At 34.7% G+C, this 16,268-nt stretch overlaps 1 protein-coding gene across 4 annotated transcripts in view; it reads right to left on the bottom strand.

The window, feature by feature from the left end:
• The window catches only part of LOC100221050 (GTP-binding protein 10), a 64,729-nt gene that overhangs the window by 47,488 nt on the left and 973 nt on the right, over positions 1 to 16,268 (bottom strand). For 2 of the 4 annotated variants that reach the window (XM_041714404.2, XM_072925510.1), the window contains exons 2-16: positions 16,016 to 16,078; positions 14,597 to 14,658; positions 13,446 to 13,555; positions 11,424 to 11,500; positions 10,595 to 10,693; positions 8,617 to 8,766; positions 8,315 to 8,492; positions 7,471 to 7,591; positions 5,560 to 5,608; positions 5,352 to 5,473; positions 4,663 to 4,879; positions 3,606 to 3,770; positions 2,257 to 2,375; positions 1,714 to 1,832; positions 595 to 676 (exon numbers count right to left, since the gene is read on the bottom strand). In XM_041714404.2, the coding sequence (XP_041570338.2) occupies positions 595 to 676; positions 1,714 to 1,832; positions 2,257 to 2,375; positions 3,606 to 3,770; positions 4,663 to 4,879; positions 5,352 to 5,473; positions 5,560 to 5,608; positions 7,471 to 7,591; positions 8,315 to 8,492; positions 8,617 to 8,766; positions 10,595 to 10,693; positions 11,424 to 11,500; positions 13,446 to 13,555; positions 14,597 to 14,658; positions 16,016 to 16,078 (1,733 nt within the window). Of the gene's footprint in view, positions 1 to 594; positions 677 to 1,713; positions 1,833 to 2,256; positions 2,376 to 3,605; positions 3,771 to 4,662; positions 4,880 to 5,351; positions 5,474 to 5,559; positions 5,609 to 7,470; positions 7,592 to 8,314; positions 8,493 to 8,616; positions 8,767 to 10,594; positions 10,694 to 11,423; positions 11,501 to 13,445; positions 13,556 to 14,596; positions 14,663 to 16,015; positions 16,079 to 16,268 lie in introns of all 4 variants that reach the window. The other 2 variants (XM_030264646.4, XM_041714405.2) reach the window with 1 other exon arrangement.

Genomic DNA, 16,268 nt, shown 5'->3' with positions numbered 1-16,268 from the left:
ATCAGGGGCTAACAGCACAACCAGTGTGAATGAGGAATTAATGACCCACGGAAGGTGCCTTTTGACTTCGTAAGAGGTGAAATGTCTGTGCCAGCTCCGTGTCCAAGATCCACAGCAGTAGCTATACACACAAGATACATGTACAAAGTAACTTCAAACACATAAACTGTTAAAGCCATCAAGTGCTCTTAATAACTTCTAATATGAAGAGCTGAAGTGCTTTTCTAAAGAGAGATGTCATGCAAACTGAGCACATAGTTTGGGTTTTCTTTTTAAAAAAATATAGTTTTGTTGAATTAAAAACTTCCTCTGTCAAATACATATTAAAAAAATATACAGGGAAAACCTATACAATAATTTCTGAGCAAATATCTGGGTCTTTCTCAGGGAATTAAATAAACTTGGAATTTTTTTTGTTTGTGTTGCGTTTTTTATTTTGTGGGGATTTTTTTGTTTGTTTTTGATTAGTTTTGTTTGTTTGTTTGTGTTTTTGTATTATACCAGTCTTCAGTGATACTGCAACAAAAATAATACAATTTCCCATGTTGTTTTCCAATTCTTTCATTCTACAAAACCAATAATAAAAATACCTACTGCCAACAAATCCAGAAGGAGGAAAATGCCCTGTTTTTCAATAAAAGAGTCCTCTGCAATGTAACATCCAATGACACAGGACCTTAAACAGAAATAATTTCACTTATGTAGAAACACTTTTATTATTCTGAACATTCTACAATCATCTAATTTATTTTGCTGAATTTCATGCCATTTGGTATGTAATATGCAATATGCTTCATACCTTCAGGGAGTAGAAAAATCATGTTTCACATGCCTTTTCATTTACACCTCTAAATATACCGTGTTTGACTGCTCTTTCTTCTCCTGGGGCAAGGTGGCACACCTTCCTTGAAGCAGCCTGATAACTTTGGCAGGCTCTCAATGAATTGGAGTATGTATTTGAACGGAAACTAACTCAGTAAACGAGTTTAAAATTTAACCAGGTTATGTCCCTAATCTAGTTTATTGTAGGGCTGTGTGAATATTTCTGCCAGCAAAAACAAGGAGGTGAGTCAAGCAAGACTTTTTTTGGCAACAATTTGCTTCTCCCAGATTAAAATGATCATAAAGCCAGCATTCATGTTGCTGTTGCTTCTTTATTTCCTCTGCTATGGTCATTAACAAAGAAACTAAAGCGAGCTCCTGTATCAGTATTTTCTCCTAGCAAACATATTTGATTTTTAATGTATTCATCAACCTCTGCCTTAAAACAAATAAATTTTTGTTTTCCTTCTATGTACTGGCAATCTTTAAAATATTTATAGCCCAATATAGTCAGTTTACAAACCCTATGTTTACACAGTTTTTTGCTAATATTGGTCTATTCTTGCCTGCTATTTACCTCTCTAAAGTTATTTACAGATTCTAACAATATGCCTTTCTTAGAAAGAGGCATATGAGTAACACTGCATGTCAGGAGGTCACTCTGCGTGGGGAGTGAGGTTGTCACACTGAATCCATATTTAGAAAATCTTACATACAGTGTATATCATTTCTTTTGCATCATTTTTAACTAGTCAAATTTTATGAAGAATTTTTATACATTATAAACAGAAGAAAAGCCTATATGTGCAGAGAAAGGTCACAGCATTGCAGACCTAGAAATACAAGACTTGACATTTTTCCAAGTTACTGCTGCTAAAATAGTTCACTAACCACAAGCAGTCGAGTGCACTGAGGAGGAGACAATTGTGGCCTAATGCACAATATAACTTCCTTGGCTCCATCTTAAAGAATGAGATGAGTATAGCAACTCCTTCACAGCTGAAGAGTTCCTGTTGAAATGTTAATTAAAGCAATGTTTCTTAAGCCATATTTACTAAATTTAAACATGTAAGAAAATACAATGGAAAATGGGAAATGTAAATATTTCTATTGTAATGAATTTGGTCCACTTGTTAGAGCAGAGTGTACACATAGGAAAAAAGATTTTCAGTTTTTTCAAAGTGCTAATTTATCTCTTAACACACTTTCATATATCAATTTCAAAACAATGTAAATTAACAAATAGATTCAATACTTGCTAGTGGATTTCTGAGTGTTTTTATATTTTAGCTGGGTCAAGAAACATGACTTGTTAACAATGAACTACAATTGACACCTGCTTTTCAATTAAAACACAAAAAAGCAGCTTCCCTAAAAAGAAAATATAGTATGTTTTGACATTTTCTGCACAGTATAAGGTAGAAATATACATACCTTTCTGTGGACATCATTTTCACAGAGAACAGACAAAATAAATAATATGTCAGCTTGGATTTCCAGTAGAATGGTACCTTCTTTTTCTTTAGATTTGTCTGCTGCATACTTTAAGATGTCTGTAAATGGAAATATTTTATATATATGAATACCCCTATACAGATGTCAAAATTCTATTACAGCTGCTGCTTTTTACAAAACTCAAATTTATATGAAAGGATTTTTAAAATAAGTTCAGTTTTATCTCCTGTGTTTAAATAACAGCTTCCAGAAGTGCAGCACTCTGATGCTGCAGTTTCATGGCCTTTACTCTTGGTGACAATGACAGCAGCTTGCACTGACTTCTCCCTTATTCAGACTCTGTGCTGCCCCTTATATTGTGTCAGTGTAAGGAATTCAGGGAACTGATATGAATTAAGGGACTCTTAGAAAAAGACAACAAACTGGCTGGTTCACTCTACTCCACAGTTTCACAAATGTTTCAACTGACAGTGGAAATGTAGGAAAAACATGAAATACCACCATTTCTGAGAAAGTCAGCCTTAGAACCACAATGTGGAAGAGGGCATTCATATACAAATTCTCCCCTAGAGTAAAAGTTACTTGATTCTGATATGTAAGGTATAGTAATAATTTTGCTTTCACTAAAAGCTGCAGGTTTCCAGAGCTTTCACTGGAGTTGAAATGAGGCTATAAAATACTTAGTTTCTAGGCTTTTTGTTAGAACATACTCTTTGAATTCCAAAGGATCTTTTCTGTTTTGTTTCCTTCAGAGTGGTGAAAACTTTCTGTTATTGTAAGAAAAACTTAAACCAGCTTGTTTTGGAACTTAAACCAAATTTAACAGTCGGTATGTGTTACTGAACAAGAAATGCTCTAAAATTGCAGGAGCAGTGATTCAGCAGTTTTATTCTGCTTTTTTCCTTCATGTTGTTCATATAAAGGTACCATGTTATTAGTTTTATTCTATGCTAAAGAGGAGTTGTGGAAAGCAACACCATGATAGACCTAGGTGGAAAAATACTCATGGGCTGGAGTTTCTGGGGACTGCCATAATGAAAACAGGATCTACCAAATGCAGTAACGCGAAGTGAGAAGAGGCAGCTTTTGCTCTGAAATTAAACATCTAAACTTTTAAAATTGTCTTCTTTGCTTAACTCGTTCAATGTGTATTGAAGTGGAAAAAAACCCCATCAAATCAGTTACATGTTGGATTAATTGGTAGAGTTTTTTTTAGTTTTTCAGCAGTTGAAGGACACATTAAAAGCGTGGCACACAAAAAGCATGAATATTCTCAGTGTCAACAGAAAGGTACTAATTAAAGAACAGCAATACAAATTGTGCTTTACCCAGTAGCTGGCTAATTGCTCCTTGGTCACACAAATTAGTGCTCACAGCATCATCATAGAGGGCCACAACAGATCTCAGAGCTCGGAGGCTGTAGCGCATTTGTGGGAGTTTGTTGCCACGACCACCTGTTCCATGGAAACTGCTACCTTGTCCAAAGAAAGGATCTGTGGAGCAATCACAACGAATACTATTTTGGCAGATAATATATGTTCAGAATAATGTGCTCAGGAAAAATAAAAAGAAAAGAAAACAAAACCCCAAAACACAACAACAACAAAAACCCCCAAACTCCATTGAATTTAGGAATTGTTCTTATTTAAAACCATCTAGTAATAAACCTTTTTATGTAGAACTACACTTTTTACATGCATAAAAAAGGTAACATTTTGGTGAACATTTAAAATTATTATACATTTTTTAACCTTACTAGGTTCATGAGCAGTTTTACAAATTCAAAATATATGTTTAGTATGACATTTAATCAAAACCTTTTTATCTCCATTCAACCCAAATAAAAATTTCTTAGGAAATTTCTTAGGAAACCTAGGAAGACATACCAATTTTATGATGAAAAATACCTATCCTTAGAAATCTGATAAATAAAACTGAGTACACATAGTTATATTTTTGCTTAGCCCATGCTCTTATCTGATGCCCAGAAGCCAATTGTAGTCTGGAACCTGTTCTCACTATGTATGACTCTGAGTTAACATGTCCTGTCTTATGGCAGGAATTTCTGCTTGGACTTCTTGCCTGGGAAGGGAAGGGCCTGGTTTACTTAAAACACAGAGAGCAGAGGTGTTTGTCTGAAGGAATATCAGTACAGTGGTACACAGAGAGAGGGGCACCAGCTCATCTTTCGGCACAAAAAAAAAAAGATGGTTGGTTTATTTTTTGTTTGTTGGTTGTTTTTTGGTTTTTGTTTCCTAGGTGGCCTATGAAAAAGAATCCTTCTGACATCATGAGTTTTACATTTTCCTTTCCTGTCAAAGCAAGTGGGTTCAGTTGAACTGTTCTCAGGTTACCTGTGTATGAAAGCCATGAGTACCCACTGACCTTGGCCTACACACCATTCTAGAAACACAAGGAGAAGAGTATTCGCTTGGCAGGACAAATATTTGTCTAATAACACAGGAGCCACTGAAGCTAAAACAGCAAGTGCATGAAGCTGTAATTCTTCATATTGGGCATCAGACCAGTCAGGAAATCCAGACTTTCGATTTTGTTTCACATAATAAAGCAAAGCTGGCATTACATGATTTTCACCAAGGAGCTGCAGAGTCCAGACAAAGAAAAAGAGAGACAGTTCACGGGTTTCATATGCAAGTAAGAAAAATCTAAAGGGTGAGTCAACTTTATCTGCCCTACACCAACAAAATTGTATATTTATTGAGAAAATATGTCATGAACAGTACAAGTACAGGCAAATTTTATATTCTATAGCTTTCCCAGAGATTGTGGTTTGCTAAATTTTATTATATTCTTCAGGTGTATTTCAATAATGCTCTGCAGTCACTTGTCAGCAATTTTCCTAGCGTGGTCTAAGTTTGTAACTTTCTAAAATAGAAATTGTAGGCTGCTTTCCAACAGCAGGGCCTGGTCTAAAGCTATGTATGAATTCTTGATTTGGAGAACAGATAATTTCAGTGTACTGAACTATGATAGATGGACAGGTAAGTAATAGTCTCATGATTCTTTTGTCTTTTTTTTTTTTTAATTATTATTTCTATTCTGTTACAACTTACCTGTGCAGCAGATGGGTCTCTAGAGAAGATTTTTAATACATTAAATAGTAACTTCTTCATCTCAAAATCCTCATATGAGTAGGTAAGTTTAAAACCCTTTACCAAGGGATTGGGAAGTTTAACTATGAAGAAAATGGTAGATAAGTTACAAAAAAAAAAAAAATTAAAAGCAAAAAATTGTGTAATTATTCAGTATGGAATCTCTTACCTTCAGTACATGTTGCAAGTACTATTAAGACCTTTGCAAATCCACTTTCCTAAGAGGCATTCAAAAAACATACATTAATTAAATTGCAGTGAAATTAAGACTTATGATTTAATTTTGGCTTGACTTTTTTCTTCAGAACACAGAATTTAATGTATCCTGTGGCAGAATAAACAGAATTTTATCAAAGAAGAGAACAACCATTTGTACATTATACAACAATAACTAACTGCAGTCCTAAGGGTGCAATTAGTTAAACTCATGTTTCATTCACTACAAGTCTGAACTCCTGTGGGGACGTCCCAAACACTTGCATTCACTACTATAGTCTAACACAGAAAATTATTCTCAGTGCTTTTAGAGCTGTTTTTTAAAATGCATTTGGTCATGTTTTACATTAGGGTCATCAGTACATATAATTTTGTGGTATCAGTTGTGCATACCAATGCACTTCAAATTCAGTGCATTTACAATTAAACATATGAAAACTGCATGTATGGGCAAGAAGAATTTACCAATATCACATATGAAAAGCTCAGAAATAAAATCTTGTAAATCACAGCTCCTAGAGAGCTAACAGAAGGACAATAGTGTCTAATATAACTATGGATAGGACCAAAGCCAGGAGGTGTCTACACAGCACATTAGAGGCAAAGGAGTGTTGTTTCTGAGGTAAGCAATTAGCAAACAAGTTGTTTTTTTTTTTTCCTAATACAGTGATAATAATACCATTAGGAACTTTACAGAAATTTTACAGTTTGCTTGTGATGAGAAAACTTTTCCTTTTCAAAGGCTCACACTCCTGTGCCTTTTGTGAACTATATAAAATACAATGCTGACTTTTCTGGAGTTGCTTGGATAGTGTATTAAGAAGAAAAGGGAACATTCTGAAGCAAATTGCTCTAGTATTATCTATAAGGCAGAATTAAATGGTAATGTTAATGTTTTTTCTACCTGATATTGTTTTAATATTTTCTTTGCATAGAAACAAATTTTCTTTCTTCCTTTTAGTATAAGGAATTAAAGATGCATATCTGGTTTACTTATTTTGTAGGAAATAAATGCCCTGTTTCTACAGCCAGATAAACAATTTGAATGTTTTAAATATCCAATACGTTGCTACAACAGTATAACAGATATTTCATATTTGTTGGTATTAAATGAAAAACTTGAATGAAAAGTCTGTAATCTTCATTTAGTAATACAGCCAATTGGTAAACTTCTCTTCAAGAGGAAAGTAATATATTCCTGAACAGCCAGTTGATCCACAGGGATCTGATTGCTTAATTATTCAGTATGTATGTTACAACTTCATTTGAAGTTGTAAATCTCAAGTGCAAAACAAGAGACTAAAGCAATAATAATGTCTATATAAAGGTAATTTCTCTGCAGATTTCTCATAAAAATTCTGGAATATTAAAAAAGAATGACTCATCTACATTTCAGGCAAGTCGTGGTAGTGCATTATGTGACATAGTCTTTGAAAGATTATATGTGTCTCTTATTAACAGGACCTAAGTAATTATTTTCTCAAAATCTTACTTAGAGCACCTGAGCTGATTTTTGGACACCCTTCTTGTTCCCAGTTATGAGGCACACATTGAACTTGGGTCATCTGAATATAACCTACACCTTCAAACAACAAATGAGATTTAGTGCAAAACTCATTTTAGGAGAATGGCACATTCAAGAACCCATACAAGAATACAATAATTAACATAACATTTTGCATAAATAATGTTAATGTGATTTTCTAAGTATTAAATAGGTTGATGCTAGTATTCTGGGCTAATAAAAAAAAGCACTGGAGACACAGAAGAGAAAAAATATTAGAACCCTAATGAGGAAGAATACCAAGCTTATAAAAGCAAAGGAGAAGCTATTAGTCTCTGGAATACAACTCAAAGTACTTACAATCATAGGTACTGCAGGGTTTTCAGCTAGTAATGTGGCAATCACCAAGAGGTCATTCCGTAGCTGATGATCATAGTGCTGGAAGCCACACGTGACATCTACAAATACTTCTTTCAAAGCACTTAGAAGAAAATGAAATGCATTTTACTTTTCCCTTTGATATTCTAATGTAGGACAGTTCTACATATATGAATCTTCATTCAGCATCATACTTTTCAAAGCCTTAGGGTTTAACTACAAGAGAAATAACTTAAAATTTTATTATGAAGTGGATTCTTTTGGATACCACTAGGCATCTCATTTATTCATAGATGCAAGATGCATGCATTAAAAATTGCATCTTCCACTGTTTGTGTTATAATAATACAAAGACACAATATTTACTCAGACATTGCTGAATGATTATTGAGAGGAAATAATCTGATCTTAAATAATTAAAACAGTCTAACTCACTAAGGAAGAACCTGTTATTTACTCCAGTAGAGGATCTAGAAATAAACCTTGTATATCATGGCATTGAAATTTCTTGTAATTTTGTAACATCAGCATTTCAACAGTGAAGGAACACTGGCCTGTTAAGCCTAATGTGGGAGCTTCAAAATGCTGCAATTAACTCTTCTATTGTACAAAGCAATAGATAGAGCTATTCTTCCTGCACTATGCAGAGAGCACCTTCTTCTTACCCTGTAACAGCAACTACTATGTTAATACTGAAAACTTAATGAGGATGCAGAGATCCCTTTGCATTTCTCTCAGTTAATTTCAAACAAAATGCTACACAACAGAATGCTCCAGATGTCTCCAAAATTACAAAATTAATTCATAAAATGCTCCCTGTACTTACTGTACACATTCCAAGCTTCTGAGCTGATTGACAACTTCTTCTTTTGAAGCTTTTTCTAGCAGGTTCCATAGGATATCTGAGGAACAGAACACCAGCTGTCCTGAGGGGTCAGCACCATTTAGACACAAACAAAGCCTGCTGGCTGCTTGGGCCTTCACCATTTGTCCACAACTTATTTCTGAAATTATGTCAATCAGAGTAATTAATTCTCTATAGGTCAGTAATTGTTTCAGGCATGTTCAGAGAACAAATTATCTAAAATCAATGGTAATGAGATTATTGAAAGAACAGTTTGTACTAACCAGAGGTGGAAAGAAGCTGAAGAGCTTTAAGTACCCACAATTTCTCAGTAAGTTGATTTTCAACTAATGCTAGTGACAAAACAAGAGCTTCTGCTAATCCTCCTGCCTCAGCCATCTTGATTTTGTAGTTTGGACTTGTTGGCTGGTAACCTGCACATACAGTAGCTTTAGTTGTAATGCAATAAATACTCAGAATTTTGATTACTTCATAAAATGTTCATACTTCTTAAAGAAAGGATTGAAAATCAAGTATCATATTTCAAGGAATTAAGAAAAACAATGCAATACACAAGAGCTGCTTTTAGTATATCTGAATAGTGCCTATAACATATACAACAGACTCATCCTCAAGCAGACTTCAATGCCATAGAAACAAATTACTTGCTTCTTAGAATTTAGACAATGAAAGCAAAAGCAGGGCTATAGAAGTGATAAACTTTCTTCAGTCATCAGTAACCTAGCTCTCTTCAGTAGCCTGTTGTCTAGAGAATTACTGCATTCTATCATCATATTACTTAAAATAGTAAAATCAAAATCCAAACTTTGATTTACAAGCTTGAATTTCTAATGTGTCCCTATTTTTACTTCTGTCCAGGCATATGCAAATATATATTTCATTACTGAATTATGGGGAAGGTGAAGCACTGAGAAAATAAATGTATATTTATTTTTATATTATGATAACTCATGATAGCAAGTTTATCTTAAGCAGTTTAAATATATATATATGTATATACACACACACACAGATATATCAAATGTCATAAAGTACAAGACTGATAAACACAGATAATGCACATGGTGAAATGAGGTTTAACTAAGCGCACACTCTGATAGGCTCCAAGTTGATATTACTTTATAGATAAGAGAACTCTGTAGGGTCAGACTTTGGCAAGATTTACATATATGCTTAGAGATGAAATATTTGACTTAAGAAAAAAATCAGACTGAAACACATTCTTTATTTCAAGTTAATATATCTTATTTTCTAAACTGGAAGAAGAAAAACAAAATTGCTCAATAACATTCATTTATCCCGATGGAATTATTTACAGATACAGAACTAAATGCACACATAGCTACTTGCAGGATTTGAGTCTTGTTTGTAAGGTAAAAACAGATTTGGGTGTTTTCATATTTCTAGAATTTTGAAAGGGTTATAGTAGCAGCAGCTTCTTTAGGCCTCCTAAAATAAAAGAAAACTTGTAAAAGGGCACAGGACTAGTGCCCCACTGCAGGAACACAGCAGGGGAGCACACTGACATCAAGCATGCTCCCTGACCTGCACTCTTGAGCCACACTGTGGCAATATTCCCTTGAGGCTGGCTGCCTATAAATGCAGCACAGTCTCAGAGCATGTGATGTTGTGCCCCTGCGGGAGGGGATCCATGACTGACTTCACCTGACAACAGTCTCTGGCACCATCATAAGAGTCAAAGGAATTCTACAACAGTGCATTCTGATCATGCCTGAGTTCATGCATAGCCTCCTTCTGTAGAGATAAGTCACACCATTTCTTTAAACCTATGCTCCAATGTGTCCATGTAATATGAACTCAATCAAATTTACATGGGTTCAGATCTATCCCTCACAACACAAGTGACATCAGAGCTGCTTATCTCCAGGCTACATATAAAAACCTAAAAACTACATTTCCCTTCTTATAATTCTGATCCTAACTGCTTTTTTTCCCCCCTCCATTACCCACATTTCAGAGATCTTCTATCACTTCATATTTTCTGGATACCATTTAATGCTAATTTTGAGAGTGTAATAATTAATTCCTTGCACATTGATGAGCTTATATTTAGAATATGCACCTCTCTAGAAACATGTTAATTATACATTTGACAATGTTATATATTTAATATATGAGATACAGTAACCATAGTTATAAAGAAAATTTAAACAATAGCTAATTAAAAGAGGCATTTCAAAGTAGGTGGTATCATTAAAAAATAAAAATATCCTGCTTTACCTGAAAGTAGTTTTCCTGGTAGCTCCATATTATAAAAGTTAATAATACTCTTACAGATTTGTATTTTAACTTGAGAGCTTGGCACTCTCATCAAGTAACCTGAAAGAAAGAGAAATAAATGCAATTAACAGACTTTATAATTTTTTTAGAAAGTATTCTTAACACAAAATTCTTCTTTTCACAGCACTTAGTATTACCTACAAATCTGTAATTTCATGCAAAGTTTCATTATAAGATATTCAAGAGGCAGAGACTCCCACACTGGAGAGGACAAAGGCATCTTAGAGGAGTAGCATAAGTTTAATCAAAGTTACCTTCTCTGCTTTATAGCTACAGACACTTACAAGGCACTGGATGTTATTCCAGAAGTTGTGGAATTCTGAGGAAAGCTACGAAGCTACTACACTAAGCTGTTGCCATCACTACCATGTTATTAGAAACTCTTCTAAGCAGATATGATATGCAGGAAGGATACATGTTCCTGGCATCCCAGGTTTCAGTGTTTACAGTGATACCCCCATTTCTCAGATCAAAATGAAATGAAACAGGCTAGATACACATTTACTTCTTCATCTGCATTGATAACATTTTCTCATATGGCTTTTGACATTGGCAAATAGGTAATTCTGCTAGCCAATCTTCAGGCTAGCTGCAGAGCAAAGTAAAAATTGTTTCTAATATGAAAAAACAGAGAGGATTGAATGAATAATTTAAAGAAACTACCTACATTTACTAAGGAGTAACAATAAATTAAATTTGTGCTAATAATACAGTTGATTTTATTGTGGCATAATCATAATTTTATTGTGGCGTATCAGGTTACACTCACCCAGTTGTGCAATGGATTGTGAAACTTCATCGGAATAGTTTGTTTTATCAGAGACTTTCTTTTTTTGAAATGGTAACCTGCAAAATGAAATGTGAAAATATTACAACTGTGTTTTAATCAAGTCACCAGAAAAATCAATTAGGTGTTTTCTTCTTCCTTGCTAATTTTTTCAGATAAGGACACATTTTCTAGGGTGAATGCATTCTTTACATAATCTGCAATTACATGTTGGCAATTAGTGGTACATGTTCAGAGATACTATTTTCATAATTAAAATATGATGCAACAAGACATGCTGAATAAACAAATGTAATTTAAATGTGGAAGACTAAATCCTACAACGTAGACACTATCAGGCTATTACAGAGCTAGGCTATGTACAGACATGTGCAGAGGTGGAAAAAAGGGATCATATCTCTGGGCAAGACCTCTTGAAATGGATAAAAGTAAACCAAATAAACTGACTCCAAATAGCACAACAACAAATTTATTTTTAAAACCAGCAATAACATATTCAAAATACTCAGATACGACATAAACATGTAAGTGCTAAAAGCTGTCTAACAGTAAACATTACAATATTATCCTAAGGTCTCTGCAGCATGTACTGTAGAAGCAGCTTTCCGGTAGGTTTACCTCTCTAAACACTGCCAGAGAAAAAGAAAGGAGAGAAGAAACAACAGAGTAAATGCTGGGAGAGGCAGGGGAGGGAGAAACAAGACACTGAAAAAAAAAAAAAAAAAGAGTGGGAAGAAGACAGGTAAACAGGAGCAGTTACAAAAGAATGAGATATCTTACTGGAGAAATTAATGTATCTGAAACTTAATTCTAAAAAAAACCCAGCCCCTGCCTCTGGTTAAAGGCTTCTCGGCCATATGAAATAGTAGTGAATTGTGGTGGAATTTCCATAGTACAGAAATTAAAGCAAAACCCAAGGGCGCAATTTTCTAACATATAATCACTGCAGAAACCACAATTAGTGCTGAACTGCTCTAAAAGAGGAAGTGTCACAGCTACATTTTATCAACTTCATGCACTCATGTTCAGTTTTGTTGTGCTTCTAGCAAACACCAGAGAAAATTAAACTCCACGATGTACCTCCTCACTCCCCACAGCGTGGCAGCAAAGAAAAGCAGTACATCTCAGAGTGCTTAGGGAACTAAAAGATTCAGCTGACAAGTCCTGTGTTTATTAAACATAACAGCTGACAGGAACCTATGTAAAAATTTACCTGAATATCTGTTTTATTATGCCACTAGTTTTCTATCTGGTGTTTTTTTTTGTTTTGTTTTTTTTTTTTTTTCTCTTCCTTATTCTCCTCAAATGAAATTAAATACAGGAGTAACTGTAGCTACAAGCCCACCATAAATAACTTTATAACTTTACTGAATTATTGAGGAGGAGAAAACTACTAAGAGTGTGGGTAACACCTAAATTCTATTCTACTGATTATTTAAAATACGGTATGACAACAAAGATGCCCAAAAGTTCATGCAATACATTTTTAAACTAAATATAAATCCTAAATCCTTTAGCGGTTCATTCTCTCCTGTAATATGGCTTGTCATTTTGTAATGCTTACCTTCAGGTATTAGAATGTCTTTGTGTCACCCTAAGTTTTTAAACTCACTTAAGATCTTGTCTGGAACAGCAAAACACACCTCAGTACCACTTAGCTGTGAATCTTTTGAGGCCAGCAGTCTCAGATTGACTTAGGCAATAAGAGACCTTGGGGAACCTTGCTTCCAAGCAAGCTGGGGCCAAGTCCAACACGGTTTTGAATTATGTAACGTGGAAGTGCACAGCTACTGAACTGCTAAAATAGGTTCCTCATTCATGTCACCAGAAACTGGACACAAGTAAAAGACAGCTGATGAAAAGGAAGGATGATAAAATGGATACATTGCAGATATAGGTGCTTTGTAGATAAATGCTGTATGGATATGTCACTCACCTTAGAAAATGTATAAACCTGTTAATAAGCAGTATTTAAATCTCTAAAAAACGGGCTGAGGTACTTACTCAAACAATTTAATAAGTTCACATAAAGGCTCAATGAAAGCTTCTTGTTCATTCATTTTTTCTGCACACAGGTTAAGAATTTCAGTAATTCGTGCTACATCCTTAAGGGGCTTTTCACGTGAAATTAAGGAAATCAGATCATCTGTACCACTATGAATCAGAAGAAAAAGCTGAAAACTGTGCTCATCACACTTCAAAGACACAGCCAACAAAAAATAAGACCAATGTTTACAAAGTTAGGTGTTTAAAGGAAGTATGTGAGTCAATACTTAAGTAGCTTTATTTTTAAATAAGTACAACTTCTGCAAATCTGATTTAGGTGTCTTCTCAGCTGAACTCAGTAGAAGCTCAGCACTAAATTTCTAAAAATGGGGGATGAAAGGCTTTTAGATCACAATGTCAGATTTACCTATCTAAATTCTGAGACAGCCTTGTGATATTTCAATTGTTTTCTCCTCTAGTCCCAAGTGACTAACTGAAATTTGAAAATCTGGACCAAAATACATACTGAGATTATTTAGTTTAAGGGTAGAGGCACAAAATCAAAGCTGAACAGAGAACTGAGACTGAGAAGTTGCTACCAATCCACTGACTCACAGAAACTGCCTTTAAGTACACAACTCAGTTGTAATGTGATGCCTTAAATCACTGTGCAATTATCTGAACTGTATGAAATTAATAACATTTTTCCACATGCCAACACCCTCCTTAGTACTTCTCATTATTGGAACATTTCAGTTTGTACTGTACAGATAAATTAATCTGACTTAATTTTTCCTTAAAATGTTTCCTTACTGGAAGTCTATTTTATTTTGCTAGTTTATCTGCTGTTTCTTAAGCAGTGGCAATTATTATGCTTTTCTATTCTGAGTTTAAAGTACACCAGTTACATTTTGGACACTTTCAGCCACTGTGCAGGTGAGAACTCTCTACTGAATTTTATGACAAATTAATCTAATATCCAAAAATCTTGCCAGCTTACCAACCTTGGCTGTGTGCACACAAGGCGGCCAGTGATGAGAATGTATATGATCATCCCTATTCTCCACGGGGAAGCACAGTACAGCATCAAATACTTTACTGAAAAGTCAGACTATTACCATGCATAAAAAAACCATGACTTCAGAATTCTAGAGTGGCAAAAAGGATACAAGTCCATTTTCAAAATGCTTGACTACCTTCTTGAGAGTTTTCAGCTGCTCTTTTTCCAAATCTTTCTTAAGTAAAAGAATGAAAAGCAGGTTTTAATTGTAGTTTTTGCCCTAGAACCTTAAATGATTATGTTTATCCCCTTTTAAGCTTAAATGAAAGTGGAAATCAGATTTAAAAGTTTACAAGACACAGCAACATTTCTCAAAGTGCTTTGAAGCATGATTAACTCCATGATGAAGCCTCATTTCTAAGTATGAAGTCTGTTCTCTTGTAACTGAAGAGGCTTTCAAAAACTCCTGTTCAAACGTGTTGACTCTTTCTCTTAAATTCTTTGTGATTTTGTAAAGCAACTAAGAAAACAAAACCTATGTCACACACAACATAAATGTGGAAGCATGTAGATCTAAGTGGCTTAGAGTGCTCAGCATCACTAGGAAACAGCCTTCAAATTGAAAACTGAAAACAAATGAAGTGAGGACATGTTAGGCTGTATCAGTGATGTGCAGCATTCATTTCAGCTCTCCTGAGCACCTGCAACTTGAGGCAGGCCAGGAAGTTGTTTCAGGAGTCTACAAGCCCAGAATTCTATAGGCATTTTATCATATATCTTATGCTCTCTACAGAAGCAGTAAACAATATCATCTGGCACTTTTTTCTTCAGTCAATATGTTTATTTTATCAGCTCTGTATTAAAAAAGGGAAGAGGGAGAAGATATAACTACTTCTCTGTGGGGCATTAATTTAAAATATGCTAGATTTAATCAGTTCCTTGTTTAGGAGCATAAATTACCCATATTTTGGATCAAAATTATTTGATGTCTTAGTAAATTTAATCTGCCAAATCACCTTGTGGAGACTAAAAATCATCTGTGAAAGCCCATGAGATGACAATTCTCCTGTGTGCGTAAATAGTTGTAGTTATTCTTCAACATTGACCTTTGTCTATTTCACCTTCATTTAAATTCATCTCCCTGGAGAACTGTTAGCAGTTAACTTGGACAATTACATAAATTCATTACATACTTCCAATAAGGCTGTATGTACATCTATTTCCCAGCTATAGGTTTCAGTACTCTAAAATTCTCCAATATGCTAGAAATTCTGCATGTCTAGTTTTTGAATGCTCATGCTTTTGTCTTTTTCAAAGTTCCTGTGTGATCTTCTCTTCCTCTATGTATTTTTTTTTAATATAAACCCATAATTGACACATTTTTTTTCAGTAACAATGATCATTAGAAGCATTCAAATACCAGAAGAAGTACTCATCTTTGTGCTCTGTAGCTCCAGCTACCTCTGTTGGATATAATAAACCCATCTGAGTTTATTCAGGGCCGGTGCTAAAGTAACTGTATGAAGAAACTGTCAAAACCCCATTACCAACTGTGTAACAGAGACAGTGAGGTACCAGGGTTACTTACTGAGCCCGAATCTTTCAGTAGTGCGATGACGTGATTCAAATCCACTGACCTCGACTGCGTATCCTGAAAAAGCAACACTTTTGACCTTTTTATTTTTTTTTTTTAATTTTGAAATTTTGCTTTTAAGGCGTTTAAAATGTGAAATAGCTGCGTGAAACGAACATGCATTTACTCAGGGACGGGTAAATTCAAGCCGTGTGCGGAGCACACATCAGGGTTGCTCTCAGCCCGAGAAAGACGGCAGGGGCAGGGC

Source organism: Taeniopygia guttata, chromosome 2, assembly GCF_048771995.1.
Source record: "Taeniopygia guttata chromosome 2, bTaeGut7.mat, whole genome shotgun sequence".
Taxonomy (NCBI): domain Eukaryota; kingdom Metazoa; phylum Chordata; class Aves; order Passeriformes; family Estrildidae; genus Taeniopygia; species Taeniopygia guttata.
This window is presented reverse-complemented; position numbering and strand designations above follow the sequence as displayed.